We start from the raw sequence: 20,364 nt of genomic DNA on the forward strand, positions 1-20,364 counted from the left end.
GTATAGTCAGTTCGTTACAATCATATATAATTACTTGTGGCTTTTAAGTTATGCTTTGTTCATATGGACACCAGTCACAGTAACTTAAGCTCATATAATGTATATCGCTAAAATGTAATAGTTTTTTTCCTGGTGATATTTCAAAATAAATAAATAATGTGAAGTAAATGTTCACATTCTAGATGTTTTCATTATATTTTGATGAACGTGATTTGTATTCATGTGTGTTTTCTTACCAATCTAATTTCCAATGTATATCAATAGAATTTGTTTATCGTTGAACTGAATATTCCTTTCCTTTCTACCTGGCGTTCTATCTGCAGGATTTTTATGTGGAGACTTAGAGTGTTTATTCAAAAATTCAAAAGCACATGTAGCGCCCACAGAAATCGGAGTCAGACGCTTTTTACAGATTGGTCTCGTCATAATTCACTTCTTTAGTTTACTGACTTAAAAAAAAGCAACAACAAAAATATACCGAACTCCAGGGAAAATTCAGAAGCTCAAACATATCAAACGAATGGAAAACAACTGTCATATCCCTGTCTTTGTATCTTCCTATGATTTGTTTTAGAAAAAGGACGAGACGTTCTTTGACATAACCCTGATTCATCAACTTTCTGCTCAGACACTGGTGACGTTTTATAACGTCTGAGTAGCAGCTTCAAGCTCTTGAATACCGAATGATTTTGAAACTGTATATTCCATATGCAGGTGAAGTAGGTATATTGCTGGGGTATTGATATATAGGTTGGGCAAATTTATAATTTCAAAAATTAAAATCGTCTCGTTCGTCATAGATTCTGGTACTGAGATGACCGCTTATGTCAAATTCGAGGTATAAGTCTAAATATGAGGCGCAGGAAGCCGTGTCATTGTTTCTTTAATTTCTAGTTATGGAGTTTAGTTAACGTACAACTATCACTTTAATTTATTTAGTACGTGGTTATGTACATGAATCGAATCGAGTGCACCCGTGGCATAAAATATTGGTGTATCAACTTGTATATATGATATATGTTAATAACTTTAAATTCTTTATGCTTATAAATAAGCTCTACTCCTTCTCGGTGCTAATGTAGAGCATTTACTATGTCTTATTTTTCGCAATAAAGTTAATCATAGTAATAAAATTCTTTATAAAAACGTTTGATTTTACTGATAAACACAAAATTATTATCTACAACATTCTCACAATCAACGACAATTGATACAATAAGATAGTTAAATTGTTAGCATCATGATACTTGTATAAATAAGATAACAAAGTTTTGATTTAGTAAATGTACTTATTGTGAAAATATATTGGATGTTTTTACTGTCAGACACTATTACAACAACCTATATTTCCTGCATTGGCAAAACATACAAGTAAAATCAAACAAATCTTTTTGATGATATCAAATTTCACTGATCTTCAGGAGTAAATGTAATGTGAAATGGAGAGTCAAATTGCAGATGGAATTTGATCATGTCGAGCTTCAAAGTATACATGTACCTTATTTATCTAAAGTATAAATGGCAAGTATACTTGTATCTAAACTAATCCTGTTGCATATTTAAGACTACATTGTTGCTTTAGAACGTCTTCTAAAAGTGTACTTTTATATTTGTCCCAGTCCACCTTAGTCTGAAATTTATCTTGTAACTTTGATTCCGTTGGGTACGGCCTTAGTTCCTCTCTGAGAGTCCTGCGAAATCTGTCATTGGCGTATTTCAAGAAAACTTTCTTCGAGAGCATTACTATCTCAGCACCTCGGCTTACCTGCGAATGTAACAAATAAGAATTAGATTTAAATATTGGAAGGTCTCTTAAATCATAACTACTTCCGTCATTTGCCTAAAGGTTGTTTGCCATGTATTTGAATTATTAACACCACTGTCAGATATAATTGTATGTTGTCCGGGTTTGGCTTTACTATAGTTTTTTTACGTTTGTATTAGGTTTTGGACATTGAACATCATTGATGAGACATTATTTGTTAAATCCGGTGCAAAAAGAATTTTAAAGTTAATTTTATTTAATGCAGTTTTATCTGATACAATAATTCTAAAATGGCTGTGATGATATTGGCTTGCCGTTGTTGTGAATTTAATATTGTAGTAATTTCTTAAAAGTGGCCTTGACCTGTTTTATTTTTGTTCTTTAGTTTAATATTTAATAAATGTTCAGTGTTATACCGTATATAGCACTTCTGTGTTGACATGAATTGTCATTGATATTGTCATATTTATAAATTAACTGTTTACTAATTTTAAAATTGTTCGAAATACTAAAGATTTTCTACTCCAGGAATAGATTATCTTAGCTGTATTTGGCAAAACCGTTCGGAATTTTGGGTCCTCAATACTCTTCCATTTCATACTTCATTTTTCAGTTAGGTTAACTTTTTTTATTCAAGCGTCACTGATCAGTCTTTTGTAGACGAAACGCTTGTACAAAATTATAAGCCAGGTATCTTTGATGAGTTATTTAATACATGAAGATCTAGAACAAAAAAGTAGTGACTAGAAATAATAATTTACATACCAAACATAAAGGTGGCGCTTCATTTACCAAATCTTCAACGTCATCTGAACTCCACCCTGATAAGGTATTCAGTCCCTGAAGGTAAAAGTAATTTATATCAATGTAGAGTTTGTATAATATGTTCTTAAGGATGTTCGCTCCTTTTGTTTTTGAATTTTTGTCAGATATTCGGAATCCTCTGGTTTTATCCATGTAGTGCCATTAAAAATTTTGCCCACTAAGCCCTACTTTTTTTTATAATTTTATAACATATAGTTTAAAAAGCCATATTTGAAAATCTTGTAAAATCCTTGTAATTTTTTCATAGTTTTTGATTTCATTTTTTTCTTCTTTTTTAGTTCCGTTATTAATATACTATCAATTTATAACAGTCTTTTAAAAAGCTTGTTATTTTGAAACAGAGTAGCGAACATCCTTAATACAATCATTATCATTAATTAAGTTATGTTTATATTTAAATGAGTGTATGTCTTTCAGAATGCATTCGAATGTCACATGCTAATGAGAAAAGGACACATAGTTAAGTTTGGGGTATTGGAATAGAAGACCGAGTAGAAGATGTCATAAGAATCATGCGAAAAATAAAACAAGCCTCTTTGATTTTCATTAGCCACAATTTCTACAGTTTTTAACCCCTCAATATAACGTTTGCAAATATTTTGCATTGTCCGATCTTTAAGAAAATACGTTTAAAAGTGGGGTGACGTCTACCATCGTCGTTTTGAGAAAGGTATAATCATTAGGAAATAAGCTAGGGTCGTTGTAAGTTGCCTACTTCTTGAACAGTCAATAAGTTCGACGACTTTTCGAGAGAACTGTTAGTTCATGATTTTGATATGGTGCTTCTGGAAATAAATATAAAGTTAAATTAACAAAAGCAAAAGTCAAAAGTCAAAAGTCGGATGACCATAACAGAGGTGTAAACTATCTTTTGAAGGTTGGAAAAAGTTTCCCAATTGGGCAGGGATTTCTATTTATATGGCAAAATTTAGACTTTTAACGCATAAAATTTATATTATTTAGTGCATGTGTACAAAAGCAACACTTTTATTTTACAACCATTTCAATATGCTAAATAATTAAGCGAGGTGGATCTATCTATTGGTAAATATCTTCCCCCTGAGGTCAATCTATTAAACATGTTGATTGCAAACGACATTAATGTAGAGTACCTTTTTTACCTGGCGTCAATTGAGGAATAATAGGGTAATAGAGGTGTATTAGCGCAATTGGCCTTTTCTTATTTTGGTAAAAATCCTTCGATTTCTTGCCAACGTTGTCAAATACTACCTTAAATGAAGTTGTGTAATTGTTTCCAAACGACTTTAAATGACATGATTAATGGATGCAATATTTCATTCGTTTATTTTTCTCATCGGAGTAGTTTTAAAGTAACATATTTTAAAAGATGTGATTTGAAACCATTCCATTTGTCGAAATTTTAAAACAGTGATTTAAGAATCACAATGTGAATATTGTTCAAATTTCTGCTTATGACCAAAATGCAGATAAACAGTATAGAGGATATTTTTCGGGTTAATAATATTTTTTTAAATCTATTTAGTTCTAATTGCAATAATTAGTGTCGGTTTGTAAGCATTTGACATACATACAAGGACTGAAATATAAGTATGCAATGAAAAACAGTGTGCAAAAAGTAAAATAACAAAAATACCGAACTCCAAGAAATATTCAAAACGGAAAGTCCTTTATCAAATGGCCTTATCAAAATCTCCTTATGTACAAAATGGTGGATTAAACCTGGTTTTATAGCTAGCTAAACCTCGCACTTGTTTGACAATTGCATAAAATTCCATTATATTGACAACATAAGAATGTCAGTAAAGAATTGTGCTCAGTATGTTTGATATGGTTTATATATTATATGAGTGTGTTTTCAGTATGGGGACTACACAAAGGCCATTTGCTTGTGATTAATAACAATACTTAACTACAGACATTTGTTTTAAGAGTTCCTTTTAACCACAAATGATTGTAATAGTACTCACAAATACATCTTTAGCTTGAAGTAACTGTACATGTACAAATACAGAATTCTTTCTGACTGTGCAAATTTCTTCTGATTCTGGAACATTTTTCTTCAAGGGAGCCTCCTTTTCAATCATTGATGCTGTTGGAAACATCTGATGTAAAATATGTTCTTGATGTAAAACATAATTGTATTCGAACTGATCTTTGCACTTTTCCTTACTATGAAACCACGATGATGTTAAATATATATAATTTATTTATTTTGAAAAAATATTTCCGTACTCCTAACAACAAAATTATTATATCTAAATTTACCTGTGTACGTTATTTTATTTAACGCCATTTTGTCCCACTTAGAGTTGTCTTTTTGACATTGTTCTAAAACTTTATTATTAATATTTTATTTATATTGTGTCATAGATCAAACTTATTCGTTCAGTGTATGCTTACCTTTTTTTTGTTTATATGTCTTTTTGATCAAGTAAAGCCATTTCAATTGATATTGTATAGTGTTTCTTTTTATATTGTAATGTTACACTACTGTTTCAGATTATATTGAAGGTTGGCGCCTGTTAAAACGTTTAAACCCGCTGCATTTGTATTCACCTGTCCTAAGTCAGGAGCCTGTTCAGTGGTTGTCGTTTGTTGATGTGGTTCATAGGTGTTTCTCGTTTCTTTTTTTATATAGATTAGACCGTTAGTTTTCCTGTTTGAATTGTTTACACTAGTCATTTTGGGGTCCTTTATAGCTTGCTGTTCGGTGTGAGCCAAGGCTCCGTGTTGAAGGCCGTTCTTTGACCTATAATTGTTTACTATTTACACATTTTGACTTGGATGGAGAGTTGTCTCATTGGCACTCATACCACATCTTCTTATTTATATTTACGTTTAATAAATCACAATTGTTTCCGAACAGGTGATTGCAGCTCTCCTTATCGTAAAACCACTATGATGAAAAATGAAAATACTTAATGTAAAACACATTTGTATTTGAAGGGATCATTGCAACTCCACTCATTATGACACCATTGAAAAGGAATAATAAAACTGAAATATTTAAGAAAAGGCATAAGAACACTTTTTGGATGAAAATAAATAAAAGCAGATGCAGGGAATGCCTCGAAGAAACAGCAACACGACGATAATAAACCTCTAATGACGTCAACATACGGTCTTCAATAGTAAACGAATTTCTACTTTTCACTTATATGCTGATACGATTTGTGTTGCGATTTAAGTCCCAACTACATGTTTTACTTTTAAATTCATTTCATTTTTATTGGTCTAGTAATAGTTAACTTGTTTAATGATGAATGCATTCTCAGACAATAAACAAGAATATGAGCTCCTAGGACACCATGTCACTCTCTAACTATCAAAATCCAATGTTCTGTGAACTGAGAAATCAAAACCCTTATTCCTGACAACATAATCACTAAACAAATACTATAGCAGCAAAACAAAAACACAAAATTATCAATTCTAACATCCGATACTTTGCGTACAGTGCCTTATAATACGACAAAAGCAATAATGCATATATATATCATTTCAGTCTATTAGTCTAAATCATGCAATGTACTTAATTTAGAAATGCGTGCAATTATAGGTTTATATGTTATTCAAAGAAATAACATGTTAGTTTAAAGACAAAACTAAGAATTTTATAACATTAGATATAGTTTAAACATATGAATAAAACATAAGAAAAACATCTAAGCATTTAGAAATTAGTAAGCATGCACCTAGATATTATAAAGCAAACACATATAAATGCAACATCTTGATATATTTGTTAAAGGTTATATAATATGATATAATATGCGAGGTAAACGATGATTCGAGTTGGAATTACAGGTAAATGTTAGCCTTGTAATAGGAAAGTGTTAATAACCGTGGTTAGTTAGATTTTCAAAAACTCCCACGATAATACTAATGCACCTACGTAGTGTGGTTTCATCTTCAACAAAGATATCATTCGGTCATTGAACGTGCTAGCAGAAATTCCTTTAGAACCATGATGCGTTGAATGTACTGGAGGCATAACTAGAACATCACTATTCTTAACAGAAGTGATATATGTTGTACCATTGTTGTCAGTTTCGTCTTTTATGCAAGTTAATTGATTATTTAGCTCAAGTTTAGGTAAAGCTGCCGCTTGTTCTTTCTTTTTCGTCTCATTTTTCTGTTTTATTTTCCGATCTCTTTCTTCTTCCTGATCACCTGTCTTCCTTTCTTTTAATGTCTGGGAATTTTAAGTCATATATTTTGTAATGTAACTACATGAACTAGCAGGACACAAAAACACAACCGATTTTGCAATACATATACAATTTATACTGTGGATTCAATTCTTTTCGGGGGTATCAGTTTTCGTGGAAATAGGAAAACTTGCATTTTCGTAGATATTTGATTTGGTTTTTTTTGCAAAAGTCTGCATACATTCCTATAGAAAAATAGTAATTGGTTGAACATTTAATTTCGTGGTTCCCCTGTGACCACGAAATGCACGAAAATTGGTATCCAACGAATAATAATGAATACACAGTAAGATAACAAACTGTTGTTCTAAAACTTACAAAAAAGTATATATTTACTTATTTAAGAACAATAATTGCATTTCTGAGGGATGGATAGGGATCCCTGATTCCATCTTACTTTCCTCACCTACTCCCACTTCCTCCTCCTTACTCCCAGACAAAATCCGTCAAAAAACTTTTCCAGCATATCCCTATTTTTGCTACCCACTTCCACCGTTCTCCCTTCTGACTCCCGCTTCCCTCCCCTAACTCCCGCTCCTGTCATTCCCTTACCCTTGTCCATCCCCTCTTTTCTAATTTGTATTTTGGTGGTAGATCAAAATCCTCATTTACATTTATACAATTTTCAGGATACATAAATTTGTTTAAACTATTGACTATCTATTATGCATCGAATCAGGAAACAAAGGATTCCTCCTGGCATATCGACAACAGGTTTGCCGAGTTTATTAGTTTGATGAGCTCAGCAGAAAGTTTGTATTCCAATGGGTAATAATTTTGCACCACTATTGGCCGACTTGATTTTTACTCATATGAAGCAGAATTCATGCAGAATGTTCTCTAAGACAAAAAGCGAACGCATCTTACAAAGATTTTTAATTTCACGTGCAGGTATATTGATAATAATAAGTCACTCAATAACCCACCTATTCCAATGCGTGATAACATCTCATATATCCCAGTGAACTTGAGATTAAGGATACTACAAAAAGTAGAATGTCTGCTTCATATCTTGATATCTTGCTCGATATTTACACAGACTGACAACTTCAACTAAAAATCTATGACAAACGTTCTGATGTTTACATTTCTTATTTGATACGTTTCGCTCGTGCATTTTCACACTATGTGGACTTTATTATAATGGGTGTGCTCCTTATCCATAAACTGTTCCAACATAGTTTTGAGAAAGAACGACTGAAATCGACATTGCATAGGTTTTACGGTCAACATCACTACGATTTGTCGGTGTCTCAACTCGCTATAGTCATGTTTCTATCTTTAGATATCAGTATGGTCATCTGATTCGTAATTTTACCCATTGTGTCCTAAGACCGAGTGTTAATTTGTATGGTGGCAGATGAGTACATAGCAGGATACCCTTTCCTTGTCGACGCACCCGGTCTCACTCCTTTTGGAGGTAATGCGATTCCCTATGTTTGGTACCTGGATTTGTCCCTTCTTGATCGATATACGAGATTTGAACATCAATAAACTAATGTCATCTTATTTTATAGTTCTCACATCGACATGAATTGTGTAAAAAAATGTATTTGACAGGAACATTGTTACAGTATTCATGCATGATATTTGCACTCTTATTGATTGACCGGATAAATCTAAAACTAATCAATGAAAAAAATGCTTAACTAAAACACAACTAAGGTGTCACTACATTTATTGAGGGATTCAAAATATATATGGATTTGGTTTCAAACGTAAAGCATGCAATAAGTGATGTTTCAATCGAGAATCTAGCTTTTTGATTGTGCAATCTGTGTAGCTATATCTAAACTTGATTTTAAAGCCATTTACCTGTTTCAATTTTTCATAATATTTTGACATTTCTTCAAATACTTCTGGAGTCATGACAAATTTTCGTTTATGAGCAATTCCAGTGTCTACCCTTGGTGCTGAAAACATTAGAAAAGTTTTGATATGAATGGGTTAACATGTACCATGGACGATATAATCTTCGTGAAAGTGTTTTTGTTTAGCAATATTAGAACAAATGTTTTGTCAATGTTAAGGGAAATATCAATTATTTCTTAGTTTAAATAGTTTCGTCCAAATAATGTAGACATTTAATTATCGTGTCATTTCATATTAACTGTAGTCTTTTACATAACTCAGATAAATCAATAAAACACTACCACACATTTAAAATAGAAATTCAAACACTTACATGCACTCATACCTAATTCAGGTAATATAATATCACTGACGGGATCTGGATGAATATAGCTCTGTCCAGCTTTCCGAGCTTTTGCTGCTTTCAAATCCTTCATCACTTCACATGTTCCCTGAGTGTAAATTATATCATGCATAGTTCAAAAGGTGTGTACGCTTATTCCAGAGTATTAAGACCTTTTCTATCAATATCCATTTTCTTCGTAGTAATTAATTAACCAAATCGTGGGCGTGAAAACCGTTTTTAAAGAATTCATCAAAGATACCAGGCTAAACAATTTGAACACCAAACGCGAGTTTCGTCAACAATAGCAGTGACGCTCGAGTAAAAAAGTTAAAAGGCCAAATACAGTACGAATCTGAAGAGCATTGAGGACTAAAAGGACTAAAGTTATTGTTCGCAATAATCTTGTGTATTGCATCAACTCAAAATTAGAGTACTAGTATTTATTTCCATGGACAACAATGGAAAAGCAAAATCAAATGTATATCTGAATGGAAACTTCGTGGAAACATAGTCTGACAGCTTAATAATCATGAATAAAAATGTGTTGCATTATAAGAACGTCATTGCTGAATATGTTCCTATGGAACAGAAAGTAATTTATCAAACTTAAGAAGTGACACGACAGTTTAAAGTCGTTATTTTGAATCATCTTACATATTAACATTTGTCTACAAATTAACTACTTGCACGATCATTAATTTGCATTTTTACAAATTTGAAAGATTTGCTTCCCTTTAGTCATATGTCGATACTTACTGATTTCACGCAATATAACCATTCGCTTGTTTTACCATTTGGTGTAATAAGACTCCCTCGCCTGTTAAAATAAACACAAATGTTAAATATCACATACAGTTTACCTTGAAAAAAGCCTACATGGTTTATATGTTCTCTTAAAGGTATACAAGTTCTTGTATGAAATTAGTAGCACAAATTCAAAAATCTTAAAACTTAAATGAACAAAACAACATAGTTTTTTTAATGGTTGAATAAATATAGCTTTATACTTTTGTATGACTTTATCAATCATTATAATCAAAATCATCATTTTGCAATTTCTGAAATCTAATCATGTTTTCAAATAGCTGATGAATATTATTATTATTTGGCATTTGATCTGGGTTCTATTCATAGCTTACTGCCATGTTATGGCAGAATCAAATTGCAATCTTGAACAATATGGCAAGATACCGGGCTAAATAAACTATCATTTTGTCCAAACTGCTATACAATATTTTTTCTACTGCATGTTTGTTTTACCTTTCATTCAATTTGCTGAAGGACATTCAATAAGACTAAAGGCCTCACTGTGACTTTGAGATGAAGAACAGCAATAAAAGCGCTGTTCCTTTGCTTTTTGTGTGTTTCTGCTGTGCATGTACTGATTTTGTGTCATGGATGGATACCCATATTCTTTGTTTTTCTATAACATCTGAGTCGTCATTGAACATTGCAATACCTTCAGCAAAGATGACTTTTGAAAATGCCTTTGCTTTGTTTTTTGTCTCTTATCGTATATTATGTTTCCTCGCATATTTTTTCAACTTTCGGCTTTGAGCGTCCCAAATGTATAACAAGGAATGAGCAAACACCGATAAATTATGTATTTGTTTGAGTAACAAGATCAAAAGGAATGAATGATTCTGCAAACATAAAAAAAAAATTGCATGTCGTCGAAGAATGTCAGGTTTCTGATATTTAAGAGACAACAGTAGTGTTTATGTTTAAATCTCATAAATCCATTGAGAAGATAAAAATCATTCAAAGTAAACACTCAAATAATATAGTACAAAGAAGATGGATGGAAATTTGTTTGTTGTCATGATTCTACCAGTGTATTTTGACTTACTTGAAATAATGCAGAACGCATGTTCCCGGTTCATTGACCAAACATTCAATTGGCCATTGTGACAGAATAGGAACTTGTCTGTGAAAAAAATTTAAGACGTGTGATACATTATGCAGTTCAAATATCAGTGAAGGAACTAAATCCATTTGAAATTCATAAAATTTTCTCTCGAAAACGTTTCAAATAACTTTATCAAACAAAAATTAAAATAAAAACAATTTCCACCTACATAGAAAAAAAATGAAACATATAATTAATGAACAATCGGTGATAACAATTTAAAAGCAAATTTACTGAAATAAAGATACAAGTGTATACATGTATAAGTTAATCAAGTTTAAGGATCTTATTTGAAACTTAATGACATATTTTAAGGAAAAGCCCAGTTGCATTACCTTAAAAATTTTACATGTTCTGCTTCTTCATCTTGGTCATCTGCTTTCATGAATATAGCATTGAAGTCTTCTTTACCGATTACTAATAATTCCATTGGCGTCGTGCTTTCAACTGTTGCTGTTCTTTTTGTGTTGAATATCAAACCGATTTCCTTCAATTGAAATAATTTTGAAACTCATTTATAATGTTATCCAAGTCATATGATTTCCTCATAGGAGATGTAATTTCAATGATAATCATTATACTTTTTTAGATTAACTTTATTTACGACAACCTGACTACACCATGGCATACAAAACGGCAAAACGACAAACAAGTCTACAAACAAAACGTAGAAAACTAAACACAACTGAGCAACACGAACCCAACCAGCAACCAGTGTGATCAAGAGTGCTGCTCCAGTAGGCTAAGCAGATCCTGTTCATATATGACACTCGTCGTGTTATTTATATAAATACAAATTTGCTGACTAGTTTAATTCTGGGATGTCACATACGAGGAAAAATTGGACGTATTTGTGGTTACGACAATTAGACCATATCCGTCGTCATATGTGAAACAGATATTTCATAACGGTCCAACAAAATGAGGTCACTTATTAGTTTCAAAATTAATCTGAGACCTGTCTTTGATTGCTGATAAAATTGATGTTAATAGTTTTGACTCTGCTTACCCTTTTGGTACACCTGCGGATCCCCTAGTTTTTGTTGGGGTTCAAGCTGCTCAGCAATGAAATGATTGACGAATAACTTTACACTTTACAAGACTTAACCTTTTTTTAGATTGAGATTCAGATGATGTTAAGATCAAAATGTTAAGATCAAAATGGCCATTAAAACCTAAAATGTATTTACGATTAGAAAATCTTTTATTGTATTTTAATCATAATGCAATTTACTATTTACAGACTGCTATGTGAAATGTTAATATAAGTAATCTATCTTATTACTTTGATTGGTTAAAACTTTTTTAAAATGTATCTGGTGTTTGCAAGGTTAATAACATAAAGAAAGTGGCGATGTCTGAACACATCAACCTAATACAACAGGTCAAACAAACAAAATTAAAGTCTAACAGCATGGAGCTAATAGAATTAAATGGCAGTAAATATACTTCTTTATTCATTTTTATTAGTGTAGAGCATATCAAAGTCGATTCAATTGAATTTTAAAAAAATCAATTGCTGATAAAAACAAATAAAATACAAAATTACCCCTGTTTGAGTTAATCTACATGCTATAGTTCTTAAAATAAATCTACAGCACTACAGGTACGGGAATTGAATCGAACAAGTAAGCTTCAACAAAACTAATCAGCCGATAAATGAAACTACTCACATCACTGTCTTTAACCATTCATACGTGTATATAGTTTGGATTCATGGGACTGTACGAACTTTGCATTTTACATGCAATAAGAATAATTTTTCCTATTTAAATTGCATCTTACATAACACTGTACTCTGTTTGATACTAATCATGATAAATTAAGACGATTCGTTAGATTTCCCCATGTAAAATATTTTGCAGTTTGAATAAATACCAATTGAATGTATTTATATATATGCATGTTGAAGTGGAGTTATCGATACAATTTGAGATAGGGTAATGACGACATTCTTTTCTTTCAACAGACACAAACACACAAAAACACAAATAAAATTTATGGGTCGTCTTGTCTGGTACGTTACAAGTTGGCACTTCTTTGACGGGACATGGGAGATTTTACTGGTGAAAATTATTACATTTTGATATACCAAAGAGGGACGAAAGATACCAAAGGGACAGTCAAACTCATAGATCGAAAACAAACTGACAAAGCCATGTCCAAAAATAAAAAGACAAACAGACAAATAATAGTACAGATGACACAACATAGAAACTAAAGACTAAGCAACACGAACCCCACCAAAAACATGGGGTGATCTCAGGTGCTCCGGAAGGGTAAGCAGATCCTGCTCCACATGTGGCACCCGTCGTGTTGCTTGTGTTATTACAAATCCGGTAAATAGTCTAATTCGGTAGGTCACATTCGTGAAAAGGGAAGGGTATTGTAGTTACGACAAAAGGAACTTATCTGATATCATCTGTGAAACGGTTATTCCATAACGGTCAACCAACTCGTGATGGCGTCCGTAAAATTTAAGAAGGGATGATTTCAACTTCACCATTTGGAACTCTTGGTTTAATAGCTTCCTTGTGAGCAGCAATCCTCTATCAAGGAAATCATGATAGGAAATACAAGCCCGGGAATATCGTATCAATTGGGAGATATATACTCCGTATGCAGGCGCTGCTGGAATGTTGCTACATATAAATGGAAAGTTCACAATTGGGAAGCTGAAATCATCTCTTTTGTCGTAAAGTTTTGTTTTCAACCTACCCTCATTGTCAATTTCTAGATGTAAGTCAAGATATGAGGCAGACTTAACTGTATCTGTAGTATCCTTTATCTCTAGTTCGATGGGATAGATTCGTTCAACATAGTCACCAAATTTTGTATCAATTGATTCAGATCATCTAAATGCTCCTCACAAGTGACAAAATGTGAACCGAGAAATGAGATCAGGGTTTTGAGGTTAATGTAACATTCTATATGACAAAGCAATTGATAATAAAATACAATAACTAAAAGCAAGCTAAGTTGAAGTACTGATAAAACAAATAAAAACTTCAGGATCTTGGTAAAATATGACAGAAATGTCTAACTCGAATGCGTTTTCCATGTTGTCCAATTCTATAAATATATTAATTTAGCCTGACGTCAAGAACATCCGTTTAATCTGTTCATACAAACTATTTCATTGAAGTGGACATTTATGAATTTTGACTTGTATCCCAATTTATTACAAATATTCCAATTTAATCCTAACATACACGAGTGCAAAAAATAAATAATTCAATATTCGAAATTCGGTATTAACTGAATTAACAAATAAGGAGGTAGCCGGCTATTTATTCGGTCGGAATTGTAACGCTTAATACGCTTAATCCAATGACTTGTTGGGTGAGACTGTCAAGATTTCTGCACAGAAATGAACCCTTGGCCTTTGAACATTCGTTTTCAAGTGGTAGTCCTTATCTTATTTCGAAGTTATGTCATTTAGTTTTCTTTCTATTCACATACTAATGTTTTCCGCATATCATCTTTACAAAATGGGTAATTGTTTAACCAATTGAAAACAAGCTAGGTAAAATAACATATTTTTTGAAAATAACTCGATATAAACTTAATTTTGGCAAAGTATCAAAATTCTGTATTTTTTATACCCTTATACTACCTTAAGAGCCCTTCTTCGGCAATATCAAGAAAATTTTTGATATTGCATTGCTAATATCTTATTTCGAATCTTGAATTTTAAATTCAGATAATGAATATCTAATTATTTTTCGATTTTCAACAACCATACAACTATAGTCAACTATATACATTAAAAAGAACCTTTATTGACTTTTTTAGGATCTCTAAATATGCTATTAAAATAAGAAAGAAAAAACACAAAAAATATACAAACACAAAAATATCTACACAGGCTAAGGATTTTTTTTTACATTACCCCATCTTCCCATGAAAACTGTAATAAATATATGAATAATAACAAATTAGATTTATAATACGTGTGTTTACTTTTGAATAGAATGTCCTGCTCAGCTGACGTTCTCAAGTAATACTTGATATATTGATCTGAAGATGAAAAGGACGCCGGTATTGTATTTCCTTATATTCTAAACATAAATGAATGTTTTATTTATGAACCTAGTAACCTACACTTGATCTTCTTTATATTTGCTTGCTTGCATTTTGAAAGACATGCAAATCAATTATATTTTGATATGAAGTTTGGGATATATTTGTTTGTCTACTCTGTGAAAGACTTACAAATCAAATATCATCTGATATACAGTTAAGGATATATTTGTGGAAGGGATATATTCGTATCAAGGTGAAATTAAGAGTGTGTTAAGCCTTGACATTACCCCAAAACTTTGTCCTTTGGTCAATCTGGCTGCCACTTGCACTTTTGTTTCCCCGGTTCTTTCATTTCTGACCATCTTCTTCACGAAAGCTTTAATGAATAAAAGTTATTTTGTATATATTCACGTATCAAAAACATAAGTCTTACTTTTAAGGGTATGTACATACAAAAGATAAATTACAATTGAATATCAAATTAACACAAACTATTTTGATTAGATAAGTTAATACTTATCTGAGGATACATGGTCATCTACCCTTACTTAAAAAAGGTTTAGCAACAAATATTTCTTTATTTTTTATTTCAAAATTCTTCTAAACATAACAATAAATAAACTATTCTTACAGGGAAAAAGAAAGGGTAGTGTTTATAGTCCATACACATTTTATTAAAGTATCTAGATAGTTTGTTATTTGATCTGCTTATTTATTTGAACAATACCCTGTTTATTGACATTTTGATGTCTGAATTTAATCAATCTCATCCGTTTGCAGTTTAAATGGTATACAGTACAAACCTGTGCCAGCTAAAATGAAATAAAATGATTCTGCGTTGTGGCCTTCTCGTAATATAACTTTCTTGGGACCAAGTCTGAAAAAAATCATAACTTTAAAATTTGGTTTCATAAATTTCAAGACTACTAGCATTGTCAAAACACTCCATTTACACAAATTTCATTTTACTGCATTTTAAAACAACGATATAAGATATATATTTTCGTTGATAGTAAACCCATGACTTAAGTATATTGATTATCAATGTTTTTTGTGTAAACAATTCTTTTTATTTATTTAATCATCCAATCATTCTTAACACGACTGTAAGCGAACATTGCCGAAGATAACTATTTTTTTACAGAATAACAGGCGATACTAGTTAACAGTTATTATCTAAACACATCCATCCATTTGAACATACCAACCAAGGCAAAAAATTGTAGAAAGACACAAACTCTCACAGCGCATATGTCAAAACCAAAAACAAAGAGACAGCGCTTTAATTGCATTTCATCCTCTCACAATCACAATAAGGCCTTTAGCAAGGATAAACAAAACTCTCACCGCACTGCAAGTTCAAAACGGCCGCTAGCGGAACTGTATGCCTCTTGGTTGAAGGCACGTGTTTACCGGGAAAAAATTTTGTCAATAATAAAATACAATAGTAATCACAAACTACATTTGACAGCTCATTAGACTGCACTAGCAACCAACTACTATCTAATTCTTAACAAGATACTCACAAAACTAAACAATGAAGAACAACACAATGGCTTGATATCCAAACCTTAAAATTAAATATGTAATTTACTATAATATATTAATAATATATAAAGTACATACGTTTGATACCATGCAACTTGACATAGTCGTTCTTGTGTCCGAAGAGGATAATCAGCCAATGATTTTAAAGCTTGTAAGCCATGCATAACCTGTTGGTAAAGAAATCAATGTATGTCTTATTCTCCTAAGATTGCCCCTCTCTCTCTCTCTCTCTCTCTCGCTCTTTATCTTCTTTTTCAATTTTAATATCTTAATTGCCTTTTAAAATATTTGATTATTTCTAATTTCTGTCTGCCAGTATATATGAATGAATATATTTGGGAGGCGTCATTCAGACACAATTCAAATAAAGACAAGTTTTAAAATAAGATTCTACATATATGGTCTTTTGTTCGTGATCTCTAATATAACTACATGTATCTGAAATCAAAATAATTTTTCTTCGAGAATTTGTTTTTGCTTTCTTCTCGTGTCTCATCTTGTGTGTGTGTGTGAATTTTGGGGTTTTTTTTCGTTTGTATGTGTGTTTTGTTTTGGGTTTTTTTCTTTCTCTTTTTAGCAAATAATTTATTTCTTTTTTAGAAAAAAAAACTTGTTGATAGGTGCATACTGTCACAAAAAATGAATTTAGAAAAAAATATACGAATTATGAAATTCCAATACGTTATTCAAAATGATCTAAAAATGTCCATTAATGTTTTAAAGATAGTATAATATATTACTTGTTTAACCATATCTTGTGTCCTGAAGCTTGCCCTCGTTGTCAGTGTTTTTCTATGTTCTTGTGTTAAAGATATCTACAATTTAAAATAAAAAATGTTATTGTTACACAAATCATTTACAGTCCTGGAAATTCAGTTATGAAATAATTGAATCAGATTTGAAAGAAATCCCTGAGTGCCTTAGTGCTATGTCCGTTGACCTCACTCAAATACCGTTTGCTATACATTTCGGTGACTCTAATATGACGCCCTGCTTTTTGATTTATTTACTATTATTCATTATAAACCAGGACCAACAGCTTTTGATGACTCCACAAAAGGTTTAAAAGGGTAGAAAAAAATCATATTTAGTTATGGGGTCGTCCGATAAAACAAGAATGTTGATTTTTTTTTGTAAATTATCCTAGTAGACCAAAAACAACTTATTGCAGATTACTCGAGGTAAATTTTGTATTTTAATATAAGTTGGCCCGTATGTTTGCTCCACTACGTGCCATTACGGATTAAATGTTTATAATAATGAAAAATTATCACTAAACAACGCACAGCCACAATTTTTTTTTTTAAGTATTTTCACAAAGTTTTGTTTTTCGTCTATTTCCGTCCGAAATCTAAGATTCAAATGATAGTTGAAATGGGATTCTTCGGGGAAATATATGTGTGCAATTGATTTCTTTAACTGCTTCGTTATAAGCCTAGTATCGTTGATGAGTTTTTTCATAAGTAAAAGTTGCGTGAACAAGGGGGATGATGTAATTATTTCTCTTCACATTTCATGTTTGGTCATTGTTTTAAATCTTTGATGGCTTAAGGTCATATGATCCTTCAAATGTAACAAAAACCATGAATATGTTTTATATACTTGAATGGCTAAGATTTACTATCAAACACGTGTACATAGACTTTGATTTGAAAGTAAATCCTTTAGTTAATCAAAATCTTCACAAATCTACTGTTATTGAAGTATTGTGTTCCCGCACATAAATTCGCCAACAGCTTTCCAGTATGCAGTGACCTTCTCGTCTTCTCGTGAAAATTGCAAATGGAAAACATGCGATGAAAGAAAAAAAGATAGGATTACCTGATTCTTAAAGAACAGAGCTTAATATACCGAATCATTTAACAATTGGTATCACAAAGTTTAATTATAAACGGGAACGCACGGAAAATATTTAAAAGCAACTTAACATCACTCTATTATCTCGTGATTCTGTATTAATTGTTAATCAAGGTCACGATCGTTAAACTTCGTCACCAAAACCCGAAAGTTAATTAGCAACCAAAGTCTTCAACAATAAATGAATAAACATTTGTTTGTCGATTGTACGTTATTGGCTCGTAATAAATGCAAAAAGCATCCACAGAGGAATTAGCTTAGTATATAGTACATGCATTAGTTCAATAATTCCTATAACACTATATAACACAATAATCTCTAATGAAATACTAGTTCATTTCATAGCAAATCTATTTGATTGCGTACCTAAAAATGGTATTTACAAGGTGATCCATGAAATCAATATAAGCTTTTAGCTTACAAATAATGCATTGAGAACAACTTGCTATAATACAAATATTTCGAGTCAGCACATGCTCTAGATGAGCGACATACGATTTTGGAGGCTGCAGTTGATAGTTTCAGTAACACATGCTAACAAAACACGTCAAAAAACACATAGAAAGGGCAATCTTCTAATTCACAAGAAGAAAATGGGAATGAGTGTTCAAAAGTTGGTGGTATAGAGGAAAAGTGTCTTCATATCTATAGTAAAAACTTTATAAACATGTATGCTCTATAAATGTTTCTCATTACTTTAAAATACAAAGTGATTATGTGTTGAAACTTTAATTACACCGTAATATCATACACGTATTCTATTTGTTAAATAATGCATTAACTTGACCAATCTTTTTCAAAATGTCTTGTTAGATCAATAACTTTATTTCTCACTAAACATCGGTCTACATACAATGTACAAATGTAACAAAAAACCACCTGTCTGACAATATAACACAACACTTGTAATCGTGACAAGATATGGTGTTAAAAAATCATTTAATCTCAATTTAACGGCTACAAGTTTCTTTTTTCTAAATTCGAATCAAAATGAAACACACACAGTAGACCTTTTTTATTGTTATAACAGACTTGCACATGTATTAATTTACCCTGGAAAGTGCAAAAAGTGCGATTCTTATTCTTATCCTAGAAAATGTATATATATTTGCAAGTTTCCTAGTATTATTGAGCCTCCTCGTGGGGTTTTTGATTATGTGATTACTTGGCCGTTTTTAAAGTGATTATTTGATTACCAAACCAAATACTTCATCATTGTTTGATTATTTGGTAATCTAGGACGGTATTTTTTATTATTTGATTATCTTGTTTAAAAAAATTATTAATTATTATGTGATTATATTGGCAAAAAAATTGTGATTATGCGATTACTTGGACACTCCCATGAGGGGCCACATTATTATGCTGTTAGTGAAATTCGGTTTTACGACAATATACACATTACCTCTTTATTTGCTTTGTATGCCTGTTTATCAAATGATAGTCCTTGTTCTGCCATGGCTTGGGATGTCTTTGCAATCACCGCTTCTTGGGCTATGTCAACAAAGGATTTCAATTCTCTTTCTAACCTTGAACTTTCACTGCTACTGTAAATTTTTAACCAAAATGCGTATCAGTTTATTATTTCTGTGCTGACAAGCATTTTGTTGCATAACTATATGTTTGATAAGGAAAAATGATTATGCAGAAGCAAGTCAAGTATCAAGACAATATCCAGTTATCAAAGTACCGAAAGCAATACCACATCGATGTAACACTTTTAAAAACTCAAGAGCAATACCACATCGAGGCAACAGTAAATTTACATAAAAGGGAGAATAGTCTTTAACACAAACACAAGGTATTAAAACTTGAATACCAAAAGGAGATAAACAAAGACAGTTCATGAAGGACTGACAACCAATAAGCTTATTGAATATCACATATTAGCTAACATCATGCTACATAGCGGGTCAACTAAAATCAGTTATTGTTTTTTTATTTTGATTTTTAAAAAGTTCACAATATGCCATTTAAAACCGCCAAAAAAATCAAACCTTCGTTGTTTTCAACATAGAATAATGCATAGAACCTTAGGCACTAA

General features: G+C 31.6%; 1 protein-coding gene across 3 annotated transcripts in view; it reads right to left on the reverse strand.

Annotated features, from left to right (window-relative positions):
* Positions 1–1,133: 1,133 nt before the first annotated feature.
* LOC127715511 (cyclic nucleotide-binding domain-containing protein 2-like) overlaps positions 1,134–20,364 on the reverse strand; it is a 32,279-nt gene continuing 13,048 nt past the window's right edge. The window contains exons 4-18 of one of the 3 annotated variants that reach the window (XM_052221568.1): positions 19,726–19,867; positions 17,204–17,278; positions 16,542–16,630; positions 15,719–15,792; positions 15,203–15,291; positions 14,782–14,799; positions 11,225–11,376; positions 10,830–10,907; positions 9,737–9,797; positions 8,969–9,086; positions 8,599–8,696; positions 6,468–6,767; positions 4,540–4,674; positions 2,531–2,605; positions 1,134–1,765 (exon numbers count right to left, since the gene is read on the reverse strand). In XM_052221568.1, coding sequence (XP_052077528.1) covers positions 1,538–1,765; positions 2,531–2,605; positions 4,540–4,674; positions 6,468–6,767; positions 8,599–8,696; positions 8,969–9,086; positions 9,737–9,797; positions 10,830–10,907; positions 11,225–11,376; positions 14,782–14,799; positions 15,203–15,291; positions 15,719–15,792; positions 16,542–16,630; positions 17,204–17,278; positions 19,726–19,867 — 1,732 coding nt within the window. In that variant the 3' untranslated portion in view covers positions 1,134–1,537. The remainder of the gene's footprint in view (positions 1,766–2,530; positions 2,606–4,539; positions 4,675–6,467; positions 6,768–8,598; positions 8,697–8,968; positions 9,087–9,736; positions 9,798–10,829; positions 10,908–11,224; positions 11,377–14,781; positions 14,800–15,202; positions 15,292–15,718; positions 15,793–16,541; positions 16,631–17,203; positions 17,279–19,725; positions 19,868–20,364) is intronic. The other 2 variants (XM_052221570.1, XM_052221569.1) reach the window with 2 other exon arrangements.

The sequence above is a fragment of the Mytilus californianus genome, unplaced genomic scaffold, assembly GCF_021869535.1.
Source record: "Mytilus californianus isolate M0D057914Y unplaced genomic scaffold, xbMytCali1.0.p SCAF_9, whole genome shotgun sequence".
Taxonomy (NCBI): Eukaryota; Metazoa; Mollusca; class Bivalvia; order Mytilida; family Mytilidae; genus Mytilus; species Mytilus californianus.